The sequence below is a fragment of the Seriola dumerili genome, unplaced genomic scaffold (assembly GCF_002260705.1).
Source record: "Seriola dumerili isolate Sdu_G_001 unplaced genomic scaffold, Sdu_1.0 BDQW01000011.1, whole genome shotgun sequence".
NCBI lineage: Eukaryota > Metazoa > Chordata > Actinopteri > Carangiformes > Carangidae > Seriola > Seriola dumerili.
In genome coordinates, this window is record NW_019174266.1 from 3,761,824 (window position 1) to 3,776,179 (window position 14,356).

General features: G+C 36.1%; 1 protein-coding gene across 1 annotated transcript in view; it reads left to right on the forward strand.

Moving 5' to 3' along the window:
* Window positions 1-13,946, forward strand: part of serinc4 (serine incorporator 4) — a 31,194-nt gene extending 17,248 nt beyond the window's left edge. The window contains exons 8-12 of the mRNA XM_022747616.1: window positions 7,117-7,212; window positions 11,096-11,222; window positions 11,328-11,440; window positions 12,024-12,177; window positions 12,575-13,946. Of these exons, the coding sequence (XP_022603337.1) occupies window positions 7,117-7,212; window positions 11,096-11,222; window positions 11,328-11,440; window positions 12,024-12,177; window positions 12,575-12,782 (698 nt within the window). The 3' untranslated portion in view covers window positions 12,783-13,946. The remainder of the gene's footprint in view (window positions 1-7,116; window positions 7,213-11,095; window positions 11,223-11,327; window positions 11,441-12,023; window positions 12,178-12,574) is intronic.
* Window positions 13,947-14,356: the final 410 nt, after the last annotated feature.

Consider the following 14,356-nt stretch of genomic DNA (forward strand, 5'->3'; position numbering starts at 1 on the left):
AGTCACCAAAACATCATAGTATAGTAAGGCAAAAAAAGTCATAAAAACATCATAGTATAGTAAGGCTTAAAAACGCCATAGAATAGTAAGACAAAAAAGTCACCAAAACATCATAGTATAGTAAGGCAAAAAAAGTCATAAAAACATCATAGTATAGTAAGGCTTAAAAACGCCATAGAATAGTAAGACAAAAAAGTCACCAAAACATCATAGTATAGTAAGGCAAAAAAAGTCATAAAAACATCATAGTATAGTAAGGCTTAAAAACGCCATAGAATAGTAAGACAAAAAAGTCACCAAAACATCATAGTATAGTAAGGCAAAAAAAGTCATAAAAACATCATAGTATAGTAAGGCTTAAAAACGCCATAGAATAGTAAGACAAAAAAGTCACCAAAACATCATAGTATAGTAAGGCAAAAAAAGTAATAAAAACGTCATAGTATAGTAAGGCATAAAAAGTAATAAAAAAGAACGCAGTATAGTAAGGCAAAAAAAGTCATAAAAACATCATAGTATAGCAAGGCATGAAAACGTCATAGTATAGTAAGGCATAAAACGTCATAAAAATGACATAGTATAGTGAGGCAAAAAACGTAATAAAAACATCATAGTATAGTAAGGCATAAAAACGTCATAGTATAGTAAGGCAAAAAAAGTCATAAAAACGTCATAGTATAGTTAGGCATAAAAAGTCATAAAAACAATGTAGTATAGTAAGGCAAACAAAGTCATAAAAACAACGTAGTATAGTAAGGCAAAAAGAGTCATAAAAACGATATAGTATAGTAAGGCATAAAAAGTCATAGTATAGTAAGGCAAAAAAAGTCATAAAAACGTCATAGTATAGTAAGGCAAAAAAAGTCATAAAAATGACATAGTATAGCAAGGCATAGAAAGTCATGAAAATGACATAGTATAGTAAGGCACAAAAAGTCATTAAATGAAATAGTATAGTAAGGCATGAAAAGCTAGCCAATATGTATGTTTTTAATTCTGATGTGGATGTGTTTTAACTGTGTGAGGAGGCAAGAGCCTGGCTTTGAACCAACGACCTACTGACTATAAGGCAACACTTTTAACCATTGCTCCACGGATCTTCTCAGATGACAGTTTATAGTTTAGTAACACATAAAGACATCACAGTAAGATACAAAAACGTCACAGTATAGTTAGGCATAAATATGACGAAGTTTTGTAAGGTATGTAAGGCTTTAGAATTGCAAGGTATGATATTTGTTTAATTAGTTTGATGTGAATGTGTATTAACTGTGTGTCAGGAGGCAAGAGCCTGGCTTTGAACCGACGACCTTCTGATTGTGGGGCAACAGTTCTTACCGTTACTCCACGGATTTTGTTCATTGACAGCTCACAGTATAGTAATACATAAAGATGTTACAGTGAGATATGGAGACGTCATAGTATAGTAAGGCATAAAAAGTAATTAAATGAAATAGTATAGTAAGGCATAAAACGTAATAAAAACAACATAGTATAGTATGGCATGAAAAGATGTAGAATTGCAAGCTATTATATTTGCTTTCTATTTTGATGCAGATATGTTTTAACTGTGTGAGGAAGCAAGAGCCTGGCTTTGAACCAACAACTTTCTGACTATGAGGAAACAGTTCTAACCATTGCTCCATGGATCTTCTCCATTGCTGGGGTCACAGCATAGTTACATTTAAATATGTTAGTAGTTAGTAAGGCATGAAAAGTCATTAAATGAAATAGTATAGCAAGGCATAAAAAGTCATAAATACAACATAATATAGTAAGGTATGAAAGGCTTTAGCATTGCTCTTTATTCTAATGTGGATGTGTTTTAACTGTGTGAGGAGGCAAGGGCCTGGTTTTGAACCATCGACCTTCTGACTATGAGGCAACACTTCTAACCATTGCTCCACAGATCTTCTCCATGGATAGATCATTGCATAGTAACACATAAAGACATCACAGTAAGATACAAAAACGTCGTAGTATAGTTAGGCATGAAAACGGCATAGTATAGTAAGGCAAAAAAATTAGAGTAAGGCATAAATATGGCAAAATTTAGTAAGTTATGACATTTGTTTTCCGATCTGATTGTATATTAACAGTGTGTAAGGAGGAAAGAGCCTGGCTTTGAACCAATGAACTTCTGACTATGAAGCAGCAATTCTAACCATTACTCTACGGCTCTTCTGCATTGACAGCTCTCAGTATATTAATACCTAAAGACGTTAAAGTGAGATATGAAGACATCATAGTATAGTAAGGCATAAAGAGTCATAAATACAACATAATATAGTAAGGCATGAAAATGTCACAGTATAGTAAGGCATAAAAATGTCAAAAAACATCATAGTATAGGAAGGCATAAAAATGTCAAAAAACATCATAGTATAGGAAGGCATAAAAATGTCAAAAAACATCATAGTATAGGAAGGCATAAAAATGTCAAAAAACATCATAGTATAGGAAGGCATAAAAATGTCAAAAAACATCATAGTATAGGAAGGCATAAAAATGTCAAAAAACATCATAGTATAGGAAGGCATAAAAATGTCAAAAAACATCATAGTATAGGAAGGCATAAAAATGTCAAAAAACATCATAGTATAGGAAGGCATAAAAATGTCAAAAAACATCATAGTATAGGAAGGCATAAAAATGTCAAAAAACATCATAGTATAGGAAGGCATAAAAATGTCAAAAAACATCATAGTATAGGAAGGCATAAAAATGTCAAAAAACATCATAGTATAGGAAGGCATAAAAATGTCAAAAAACATCATAGTATAGTAAAGCATGAAAACTCATTAAATGAAATAGTATAGTAAGGCATAAAAAGTCATAAATACGACATAATATAGTAAGGCATGAAAATAGTATAGTAACATATGGAAAGTCATGAAAATGTCATAGTATAGTAACGCAAAAAAAGTTATAAAAACGACATTAGAGTAAGGCATGATTATGAAAAAGTTTAATAAGGCATGTAAATTGCAAGGCATGACATTTGTTTTTATTCTGATGCGGATTTGTTTTAACTGTGTGAGGAGGCAAGAGCCTGGCTTTGAACCACCGACCTTCTGACCATGAGACAACACTTCTAACCATTACTCCATGGCTCTTCTCCATGGACAAAAATGCCATAGTATAGTAAGGCATGAAAACGTCATAGTATAGTAAGGCATAAAAACATCACAGTATAGTAAGGCATAAAAATGGCAAAAAATGCATTAGTATAGTAAGGCATGAAAACGTCATAGTATAGTAAGGCATAAAAACATCACAGTATAGTAAGGCATAAAAATGGCAAAAAATGCATTAGTATAGTAAGGCATGAAAACGTCATAGTATAGTAAGGCATAAAAACATCACAGTATAGTAAGGCATAAAAATGGCAAAAAATGCATTAGTATAGTAAGGCATGAAAACGTCATAGTATAGTAAGGCATAAAAACATCACAGTATAGTAAGGCATAAAAATGGCAAAAAATGCATTAGTATAGTAAGGCATGAAAACGTCATAGTATAGTAAGGCATAAAAACATCACAGTATAGTAAGGCATAAAAATGGCAAAAAATGCATTAGTATAGTAAGGCATGAAAACGTCATAGTATAGTAAGGCATAAAAACATCACAGTATAGTAAGGCATAAAAATGGCAAAAAATGCATTAGTATAGTAAGGCATGAAAACGTCATAGTATAGTAAGGCATAAAAACATCACAGTATAGTAAGGCATAAAAATGGCAAAAAATGCATTAGTATAGTAAGGCATGAAAACGTCATAGTATAGTAAGGCATAAAAACATCACAGTATAGTAAGGCATAAAAATGGCAAAAAATGCATTAGTATAGTAAGGCATGAAAACGTCATAGTATAGTAAGGCATAAAAACATCACAGTATAGTAAGGCATAAAAATGGCAAAAAATGCATTAGTATAGTAAGGCATGAAAACGTCATAGTATAGTAAGGCATAAAAACATCACAGTATAGTAAGGCATAAAAATGGCAAAAAATGCATTAGTATAGTAAGGCATGAAAACGTCATAGTATAGTAAGGCATAAAAACATCACAGTATAGTAAGGCATAAAAATGGCAAAAAATGCATTAGTATAGTAAGGCATGAAAACGTCATAGTATAGTAAGGCATAAAAACATCACAGTATAGTAAGGCATAAAAATGGCAAAAAATGCATTAGTATAGTAAGGCATGAAAACGTCATAGTATAGTAAGGCATAAAAACATCACAGTATAGTAAGGCATAAAAATGGCAAAAAATGCATTAGTATAGTAAGGCATGAAAACGTCATAGTATAGTAAGGCATAAAAACATCACAGTATAGTAAGGCATAAAAATGGCAAAAAATGCATTAGTATAGTAAGGCATGAAAACGTCATAGTATAGTAAGGCATAAAAACATCACAGTATAGTAAGGCATAAAAATGGCAAAAAATGCATTAGTATAGTAAGGCATGAAAACGTCATAGTATAGTAAGGCATAAAAACATCACAGTATAGTAAGGCATAAAAATGGCAAAAAATGCATTAGTATAGTAAGGCATGAAAACGTCATAGTATAGTAAGGCATAAAAACATCACAGTATAGTAAGGCATAAAAATGGCAAAAAATGCATTAGTATAGTAAGGCATGAAAACGTCATAGTATAGTAAGGCATAAAAACATCACAGTATAGTAAGGCATAAAAATGGCAAAAAATGCATTAGTATAGTAAGGCATGAAAACGTCATAGTATAGTAAGGCATAAAAACATCACAGTATAGTAAGGCATAAAAATGGCAAAAAATGCATTAGTATAGTAAGGCATGAAAACGTCATAGTATAGTAAGGCATAAAAACATCACAGTATAGTAAGGCATAAAAATGGCAAAAAATGCATTAGTATAGTAAGGCATGAAAACGTCATAGTATAGTAAGGCATAAAAACATCACAGTATAGTAAGGCATAAAAATGGCAAAAAATGCATTAGTATAGTAAGGCATGAAAACGTCATAGTATAGTAAGGCATAAAAACGTCACAGTATAGTAAGAAATAAACATTTCAAAAAATGCCATAGTATAGTAAGGCATAAAAACGTCACAGTATAGTAAGGCATAAACATTTCAAAAAATACCATAGTATAGTAAGGCATGTAAAACATCAAAAAACATCATAATATAGTAAGGTATGAAAACGTCACAGTATAGTAAGGCATAAAAATGTCAAAAAATGCCACAGTATAGTAAGGCATGAAAACGTCATAGTATAGTAAGGTGTAAAAATGTGAAAAAACATCATAGTATAGTAAGGCATAAAAATGTCAAAAAATGCCATAGTATAGTAAGGTATGAAAACATCATAGTATAGTAAGGCATAAAAACATCACAGTATAGTAAGGCATAAAAATTTCAAAAAACCTCACAGTATATTGAGGCATGAAAATGTCAAAAAACATCATAGTATAGTAAGGCATGAAAACATCACAGTATAGTAAGGCATAAACATTTCAAAAAATACCATAGTATAGTAAGGCATAAAAATTTGAAAAAATGCTATATTATAGTAAGGCATAAAAATGTCAAAAAACATCATAGTATAGTAAGGCATAAACATTTCAAAAAATACTATAGTATAGTAAGGCATAAACATTTCAAAAAATACTATAGTATAGTAAGGCATAAACATTTCAAAAAATACTATAGTATAGTAAGGCATAAACATTTCAAAAAATACTATAGTATAGTAAGGCATAAACATTTCAAAAAATACTATAGTATAGTAAGGCATAAACATTTCAAAAAATACTATAGTATAGTAAGGCATAAACATTTCAAAAAATACTATAGTATAGTAAGGCATGAAAACGTCATAGTATAGTAAGGTATAAAAATGTAAAAAAAAAATCATAGTATAGTAAGGCATAAAAATGTCAAAAATGCAATACTATAGTAAGGCATGAAAAAGTCATAGTATAGTAAGGTATAAAAATGTCAAAAAATGCCATAGTATAGTAAGGCATGAAACCGTCACAGTATAGTAAGGCATAAGAATTTCAAAAAATGCCATAGTATATAGTAAGGCATAAAAATGTCAAAAAATGCAATACTATAGTAAGGCATGAAAAAGTCGTAGTATAGTAAGGTATAAAAATGTCAAAAAACGTCATAGTATAGTAAGGCATAAAAATGACATAGTATAGTAAGGCATAAAAATGACAGAATAGTAAGGCATAAAAAGGCATAAAATCACATAGTAAAAGGTATAAAAACTAGTCATAGTATTCATGGTGACCTCTTCAAGGGATTTCTTGACAGAAATTCAACTCATTCTTTGATATATCCACCATTTTATTTTTACTCCTGATTCCAACCTAACTGCCTACCAAAGACAGAGGCCAAGGTCAGCTTGCCAGTTTACACTAGCTGACATGGTTAAACAACATCAGCTGACATTTTTCTGGTGACGTTTGGTACCACTGTGATATTTTCACATGACGTGAACCTGCAGATAGTCCACGTCCTTTCAGTCAATCAAATGGTAGCATGCCTAAATCGGTTGTCTTGGAGGCGTAGCCTCTTGGAGGGCCCATTGGAATGATCTCCTATGACTTCCCTCCAAACATAGTGTGAAGGAGTTCACTCAAATATTGGTAGGGACAATTCTATCCTTCCAAAATAACCGTAGGGACATGTTCCTAAATACAAAAAATGAAAAAAACACTAGTTCATACTTTTTAACTGTTCACAACAGATTGTTTAAAGTGTGTACCATCAGTTTAAACTGACAAAACAGCTACATATACGCTGATAAATTCCTGAATTTTCTTTTGAAAAGGTGAAACCAAATATAAGGCTCTAATAACAAATAAATAAAAATGAATCAATAAGTTAACTCTCTGAAAAGAAAAACTCTGCTTTTTCATTTCAGTACTTTTGACATGTGCACTATGTATGTACTTGTAATACTTGCTTCCTTTTACTTAAATTAATCATAGTAATGTAGAGTATTTCTATTTTTGACTAAGTAAGGGATCTGAATATATTCTCCCACTGCCTGCTTGAAATGTGTGTGCATGTGTGAGTGTGAACTCTGACCCTGACTCTCTCTGTGTCTGCAGAGCAGCCTCGGTCGGGGCTCCTCCAGGCCTCCATCATCAGCTGTTACGTCATGTACCTCACCTTCTCCGCTCTGTCCAGCCGCCCACCAGAGAAAGGTAATGCTCACTAACCAGACAGAGCAGAGGCTCCATAGAGACACTTAGCAATGTGTCTCTGTCCTGTGTTCACACTGACACCAAAACCTTCAACATGAATACAAACACGTTTGAGGATTTATTCAAGGTTATACTCTATATTTTGATTAAAAATGAAACATATGGTACAGGACGTGAAAGGAAGAAGCTCCCAATCCTCTTTGTGCTGAAATGTTGTTGATAATAACACATTTTTGATTAGAACGGAAATGGACACTGTGAGTTTTTTCTTTAAAGGTGCAGTAATCAATAACCTTTAATGAACAATGAGTCTTGACTATGTGTAATGTGAAAATTGTCGCTCATAAGGACAAACACACAGGGAATTATAACCCAACTCCGCTCTTCCCCTCAGCCTTACAGACCATTTTAGCATCTCTCAGCCTAGTTGTTTTGGTTTACAACCCACAACTTTAATGCGTCATGTCCAGTTTCTTTCAGCAGCTCTTAAAAACCCGCTGCACACTACCTGCTCAGCACCACACAACAGACAGACACAGTCAGCGACTAGCTGGTGAGCACAGTGGAGCACTTGGCAGCTAAAGGGACAAATGTTTTTCTGTTCAGCTGATGGAAACCATGAGAGAGCTGAAAGGAGAGTGAATATGGGACGCGTGTTGCTCAGTTTCTGTCTAAATAGTCAACTTTATGCTAACAAGTTCACCAAGACAATTTATTAGTGATGATAGGTCAACATTGCCCCCAAGTGGCCAAAACATTTAATGTAGATTTAATTTAATCTCATTTACTTATATGTATATATATATATATTAATATTATATTATATTATATTATGTAGTTATTGCTATGTTGGCAAAGCTTAGTCGACGTGTTCATAGATGTGTGTATAGCAGCATTTTTTTTGCAGCAAAAGCAAAAATTAAGAAGAAATTACAGAGAAATTTTAATTTTTTCATATGTCTGCAGACAGTGTTTCCCTGCCAAGCTGCAGCTGAGATTTATTAACACAAAAAACTAATTTCACTAGCCTATAATTTAATAGTAAAAATAAAAAAATTTTAAAAACTTTTTTATAGACAACACTTACATATTGGAGGAATGATTACAAATGACTTTCAGTTTGTTCATATGGACATGAGGATACTATATTAGACTTGAAAAAATCTGATTTTAGCCTTTATTTTCATCACTGGATGAAATCCTCTTATTGTGGAATGTATCAAAATTGTTTGGTTGAACCTCATCATCCTGTACGACGTAGACTTAATACTGAAGAGCCCCCTCCCCTCCACACGCACACACCCACTCACTCATACTCTTACGGTAAAATCCTCCATAATTTGCCTTTACTCTTCTCATAATGACTCACCTGTTGGCTCCAGGTAAGACAAAGAGCCTCCACATGACTGAGACATTAGTGCAATGGCTTGTCAGAGGCCCATGTCTTATCTGGGGTTTGCATCTAAATGGAACACACGCAAATAATATACATGTATACACACACACATCCACACACCCCCACACACACAGATAATCTGGGATGAGATGTGCTCTGACATGCTGCCTGCTGGGCTGGTGGCCTGTGGTGAGGGCAGACTGAAGGATATTTGTTTCACATTCCTCATGGATCCATTGACAACATAATAACAGAGGAACACAGCCAGGCAGCGTCACTACATATGTTCTCACACAGCTCGTCCGGTGAACAGATAAAGTGCAATGTATTGTTCAGATCTGCCAGGAAATATTGTTTGAGTGTAGTGTAATATCTGTCAAGTGTAACCATTTAAGATGCCCCACATATCTTATTTTTCGCTCTATACTTCCATTCCTGGTCAAACATTGTGCAGATGAACAGACATTTCCAGCTGCTATGATGCCAGACATTTTCTTTCAGAGATGGAAAACAGTAACAGTAACTGACTCATCTGGTGTTTCTACTCGAGGGAGGGCTACTCTCAATAGCTGTAATTTAGCATGAATATTCAACAAGTGTACAGGGAGAAATTCAGCAGAGAACAGACTAAACAGGTCTCTGTTTAGTTTCAGAGGATACAAGAACATAATACAGGCACAGCACAGGCTGATGAGGGAATTTGTTTTTGTGGCCAAGATCAAACTAGCTTGTTATTTTGCATATTGATGATCCAGCATAGCGGCAAATTACTACATTGAGTAAGTGAAACTACATTGAGATGATTTTTGGTTCTTAAAACCACAAATATATCTTCTTATGGATCAACACTTTAAATAAAACTCAAACTTTGCCATAACACAGCGTCATCCAACAAGACGCTGTGCTGGACGACCGTGTCCACCTCCACCAGCGCAGCCTCCTGTGCTTTTTTAACACACGGCTGTTTTTGGGCTGAATGCCCACTAAGGATGCCCGTCCTTTGTGAGGTTGCAGACTTCTCAGAGCCTCCTTACAGGGTTGTGGGGAGGTGGTTAACTGATACTCCAAACATAGATTTTGTGGTGGTAGATTAATAATGACCATTATTTTAAGGTATTTAACTCAGTTACGTCTCACGATTTCCTTTGTATTCAACATGCTGGTATTCACAGAGGCATAGGCGTGTGTGTGTGTGTGTGTGCATGTGTGTGTATACAGTATGAGTGTGTACAGTAGGTGTATGTGAGAGTCCTGGGGCAGTGCAGGACATTGTAGCAACTTGTTGGGAAAATATGCACTGTGAGTCTGCTATGCACTGAAACAACATTTCAACGTACACTCTGAACCGAAACACACACACACACATAAATAAGCAACAGGAGGTGGAAATGAAATATTATAAAGCAGTAGAGTGTGTAAAGTTGAGTGTGTGTGAGTGTGTGTGTGTCTACTTGTGTGTGCGCATTAGACAAAGAGATCCATCCTCGTTACTGTCTTCTTCAGTCTTTGTTTGCCTAGTCTGTCCCCGGAAGGCTTAGTCTGTTCTATGACCTCACTATGAATGACACACACACACACACACACACACACACACACACACACACACACACACACACACACACACACACACACACATAAACACACCTTAGGAAGGAAAGAATTAGTCTAAAGTGCAACTGAAAAGACACAACTCAAAGAGCAGGCCATGTTCTTTCTCCCCTCATGACTCTTGACCTGAAGTGTGTGTTTGTCTGTGTGTGTGTGTGTGTGTGTGTGATATAGTCTGAGCCCTGTAATTAGCCATTGTTTTCACTGAGCTCAGGTTCTTCTCTCCCTCACAACACACAAACACAAAACTTTTCTCAGGAATTCACAGCCAGCCGAAACAACCCTCTGGAGGTTGGGCTGGATTTCTGTGTGTATTCAAGTGTGTGTGTGTGTGTGTCTGTGTGTTTGGAAGTTCGACCTTGTGCACATGCATGTGCATGTGTGAGCATACAGTACATATTTGTGAGTGCTCTGTTTTTGCCCCAGAGTGTCCAGAGGGTGAGTCTATAGGAGAGTCCCAGAAGGGAAAGTGCAGCCGAAGCCTCTTTTACAAGAAAGAAAGGAATTTCCTAAGAAACAAAGAAGAAAGAACAAATTTGCAAATTAAGAAAGTAACACAACAACTTGAATTGTATGTGGCATCTTTTCTCTGTGGTGCTGGCACAGGAAGTGCTGGATTTACTAGTTGTTATGGACTTACTTACACCAAAATTTACAGTTTATATGTTTCTCATGAGTAAAAACAGTGATGCAGTTTCTGGTACACAGTAATATGGACTGTGTATCTATTTGTTTTGTCTCAGTGCTGATTAAAACTACCTCTAATTATTCAATGCAGAAAGAGATTTGACACAAACCAGTGACAAACTGATAGAAAACCACAGGACACAGTTTCCTTGTATCACTGAACCTATCGTGCTGTGTTCTTCTCTGTGTCAGTGGTGTACCAGGGCATGAACATGACCGTCTGTTACCCCAGTGTGGGACAAGATGGCATCCAGAATGAAGGCAATGCTGTCGCCATCATTGGAGCGGCCATCATGTACTGCTGTGTGCTCTTTGCATGGTGAGTAATGTGCAAACAAATACCATATAAAACATGAGCTGTGTATAAGACTGACCCCTGAATGTCTGACCAGGACAAATGTGTTCAAATCTAATTTGCCTGCAGTAATGAAGCCTCCTACCTGGCAGAGGTGTTCGGTCCATTTTGGATGATCAAAGTTTACCGCTATGAGTTCCAGAAAGCAACTTGCTGCTTCTGCTGCCCCGAGGAAGAGGAAGGTTTGAACAGTTTACATTTCATTATTGTCATATTAAGAGTACTTTGTATTGTGTTTTTATATCAATAAAGTTTCTGGTTTCCAACTTTTATTTCCATTGCTGTCATCTACAAATTTACTAGGTCACTGCTTCCAGTAATTAGGTCCAGAAAATTATAATTTTAGGCAAACACAAAATCATCAACAATAGAAGTGGACTATGAGCGAGCAAACGTGCATGAAAATCCACAATTTTGAATATTAAAAAAATCAGCTTTGCACGTTTTATGAAATGCATTCAACACATTTGTTCAGTCAAGGATACACACTGTGAAAATCTAAATATTGTGTTTTTAGTTGGAAAATGAACAAACAAAATCAAATTTTGCGTGTATACATGGTAGGTTTACCATTTAAATCATTTTCATTTAGCTAAACTTCTCCACTTTAATGAGCCTGTTGCTTCGTAGCATTAATGAAGCAGCTGTTCCTCCAGTTCAGTAACAGTCTCTTGCTGAAATGGATTTACAGTCTTCACTGTGGAGGTCGCTGCAGGCTCAAGCTGCAGTGACAGAAACTCTCACTACGAACTGTGTCTGTTTCAGCTGAAGAAGAGTTCGTGATCGACGATGAGAGCAAAGGCTGTCAGAAGGTCATTCACAACGAGACCCAGAGAGTCGCTTACAGCTACTTCTTCTTCCACTTCGTCTTCTTCTTGGCCTCGCTGTACGTGATGATGACCCTCACTAACTGGTTCAGGTCAGTTAATGACACTCACTAGCTCTTAATGTTTTCACCGAAACACTGACCCTCTCATTAATATATTCATGATTTCTAAGAGATTGTGTGAAAATTAGTAGAATGCAGAAAAAGTGGAGGGTTATGTATTTTTTATTTTAGCTGAAAGGCGGTCATCAAAACTATTTGGGAGAGTGGGGGTGGGTCCTCTTCAATTAATTCAATAATTTCAATTGTTTTCTTACTTTGAGATATTTGGGGTATTCAGTTTTTCCTAATGGGAGGCTCAGAGAAATATGAATTATGCTGATTTTTTAAAAACGTGAAACAATGTTGGCCTCCCTTCTCATCCTAATAATTTTCCACCAGTTCCTAAGTGCTTCATCTGGCGGAGTTAAACTGTGTTGTCCTCTTCCAGCTATGAGTCGGCAGTGTTGGAGACCACCTTCACCCACGGCAGCTGGTCTACCTTCTGGGTGAAGATGTCGTCCTGCTGGGCCTGTGTGATCCTCTACCTCTGGCTGCTGCTGGGCCCTCTGTGCAGCTGTCAGTCTGAATCCAGACCTCGCCGCTCACGTATCAAACGCCGCTCAGCATCTTCCCGTCACGTCACTGTCAGCGTCTGACAGCCTCTGTGAGGGGCCGGGCAGGAGGGAGGCGGACGTGGCGAGACGTGGGCGAGAGGTCAGATGACTCCGAGCCTCCTCGTGGTGCCCCGCAGGAGGGGATTTTCAGGAATGGAGGTCACAGCGGTCAGAGGTCAAAGACTCACAGTCCTGTGAGAAGGACCAATCAGGAGGCTTAGCGCCCTGTTGATACGTGAAGAACTTGGTTAAGCCCTGATGTCACAGGCACAACAACATGAAATTAAACCACTAACAAGGACTTGACTGTGGTTTGGAAACACATTTACAGTATGAATTGCCAAAGGGATTTGAAGGAGTGAACGCTCACTCTCTTTAATGTGGGAATTACAGTAAGTCGGTGTAAAGTTGGATAAATTTATGAATTTCTACTGTTTCATTTTAGTGTTATTTTCAATTTTTGGCTGTATTTAGACTTTTAATATTGTAACAGAGGAAGAATTCTAGATATTTGCTGTAATGTTGCTACAGAAGCACACGTCCTAATTACTTTTTTTTCTGCCCTGAAAAACAAAGTCCTCTTATCTTTGGCAGTCAGCGGTTGTGATCATGAACAAATCTTTCTCAATGCTGGAACAGAGAACCAAGTGCAAGGTCAAACAAATACCATAGCTAGTTCTTGTCGATAACATCTATAATCAAAGAAGTGAACTGAAAATATTTAGGCAGGTCATTTCAACCAAACATCATAACAGACGTTGTCTCTGTAGTTTCATCTGTGAAATCAGTGTGTGTGTTCGGTTGGAAGCAGAACTTTAGATTTCTCTCCATTTTAAGTTTTTATATAATCTTTTATTTATTTTTTATTTTCACAACTTAAAAGTCAATATAATTGGTGACCCATCTTGCAATCAAATTCAGTTACCAAGAAGTTACAGTACAATCTTCAAAAAAGTTAAACGTTTTGGGAAATACATTGCACCTGGAGAGGAATGGCGTCAGCTCGTCTCACTGTAAAACCACAACTTGTTGATTTTACATTTCTGTTTGTGGACAGATTAAACAAAGGAGATATAACATGTTAATGATGAAGCTTCAGAGGGACAGAGGCAGGTGAGCTGTACCCTCAGTTTTTCAGTCTTTATACTAAGTTAAAGCTAACAAGCTAATGTAATATATGCAAGTTTTTGCTATTGCTATGTAGTCAATGTTATATTTACTTACCAGTCTAGAAGAGCTGTCTCTAGTGGTGGAAAGCAACTTTCTTGTTTAGCTTTTATTTCTATCACCTCTTTTCTTCTACTGAAGATAGCATGCTAACCAGCTAACCTGAGCCCGGTTGGCCCGCCTCGTCACTTTCCAATACCGAGTCACTGTAGCGTCCAGGCTGCCCTGAAGAAGTAGTGCTGAGAGGGAGGCTGTATTTTCTTGTAATCTGGCTGAAGCTGTTGTTAAACCACCATCACCACTACTCTCATCAGAAAAATGAATAGGCAGAATGTGTAACTATTGCTTGAACATCTATTAAGCACTTTTCTCTCCAGTGTTATAATGATCTTTTTTTATCACTTCTGTGATAAACTGAAATCAGCTGCTGTCATGACAATGAATGGAAA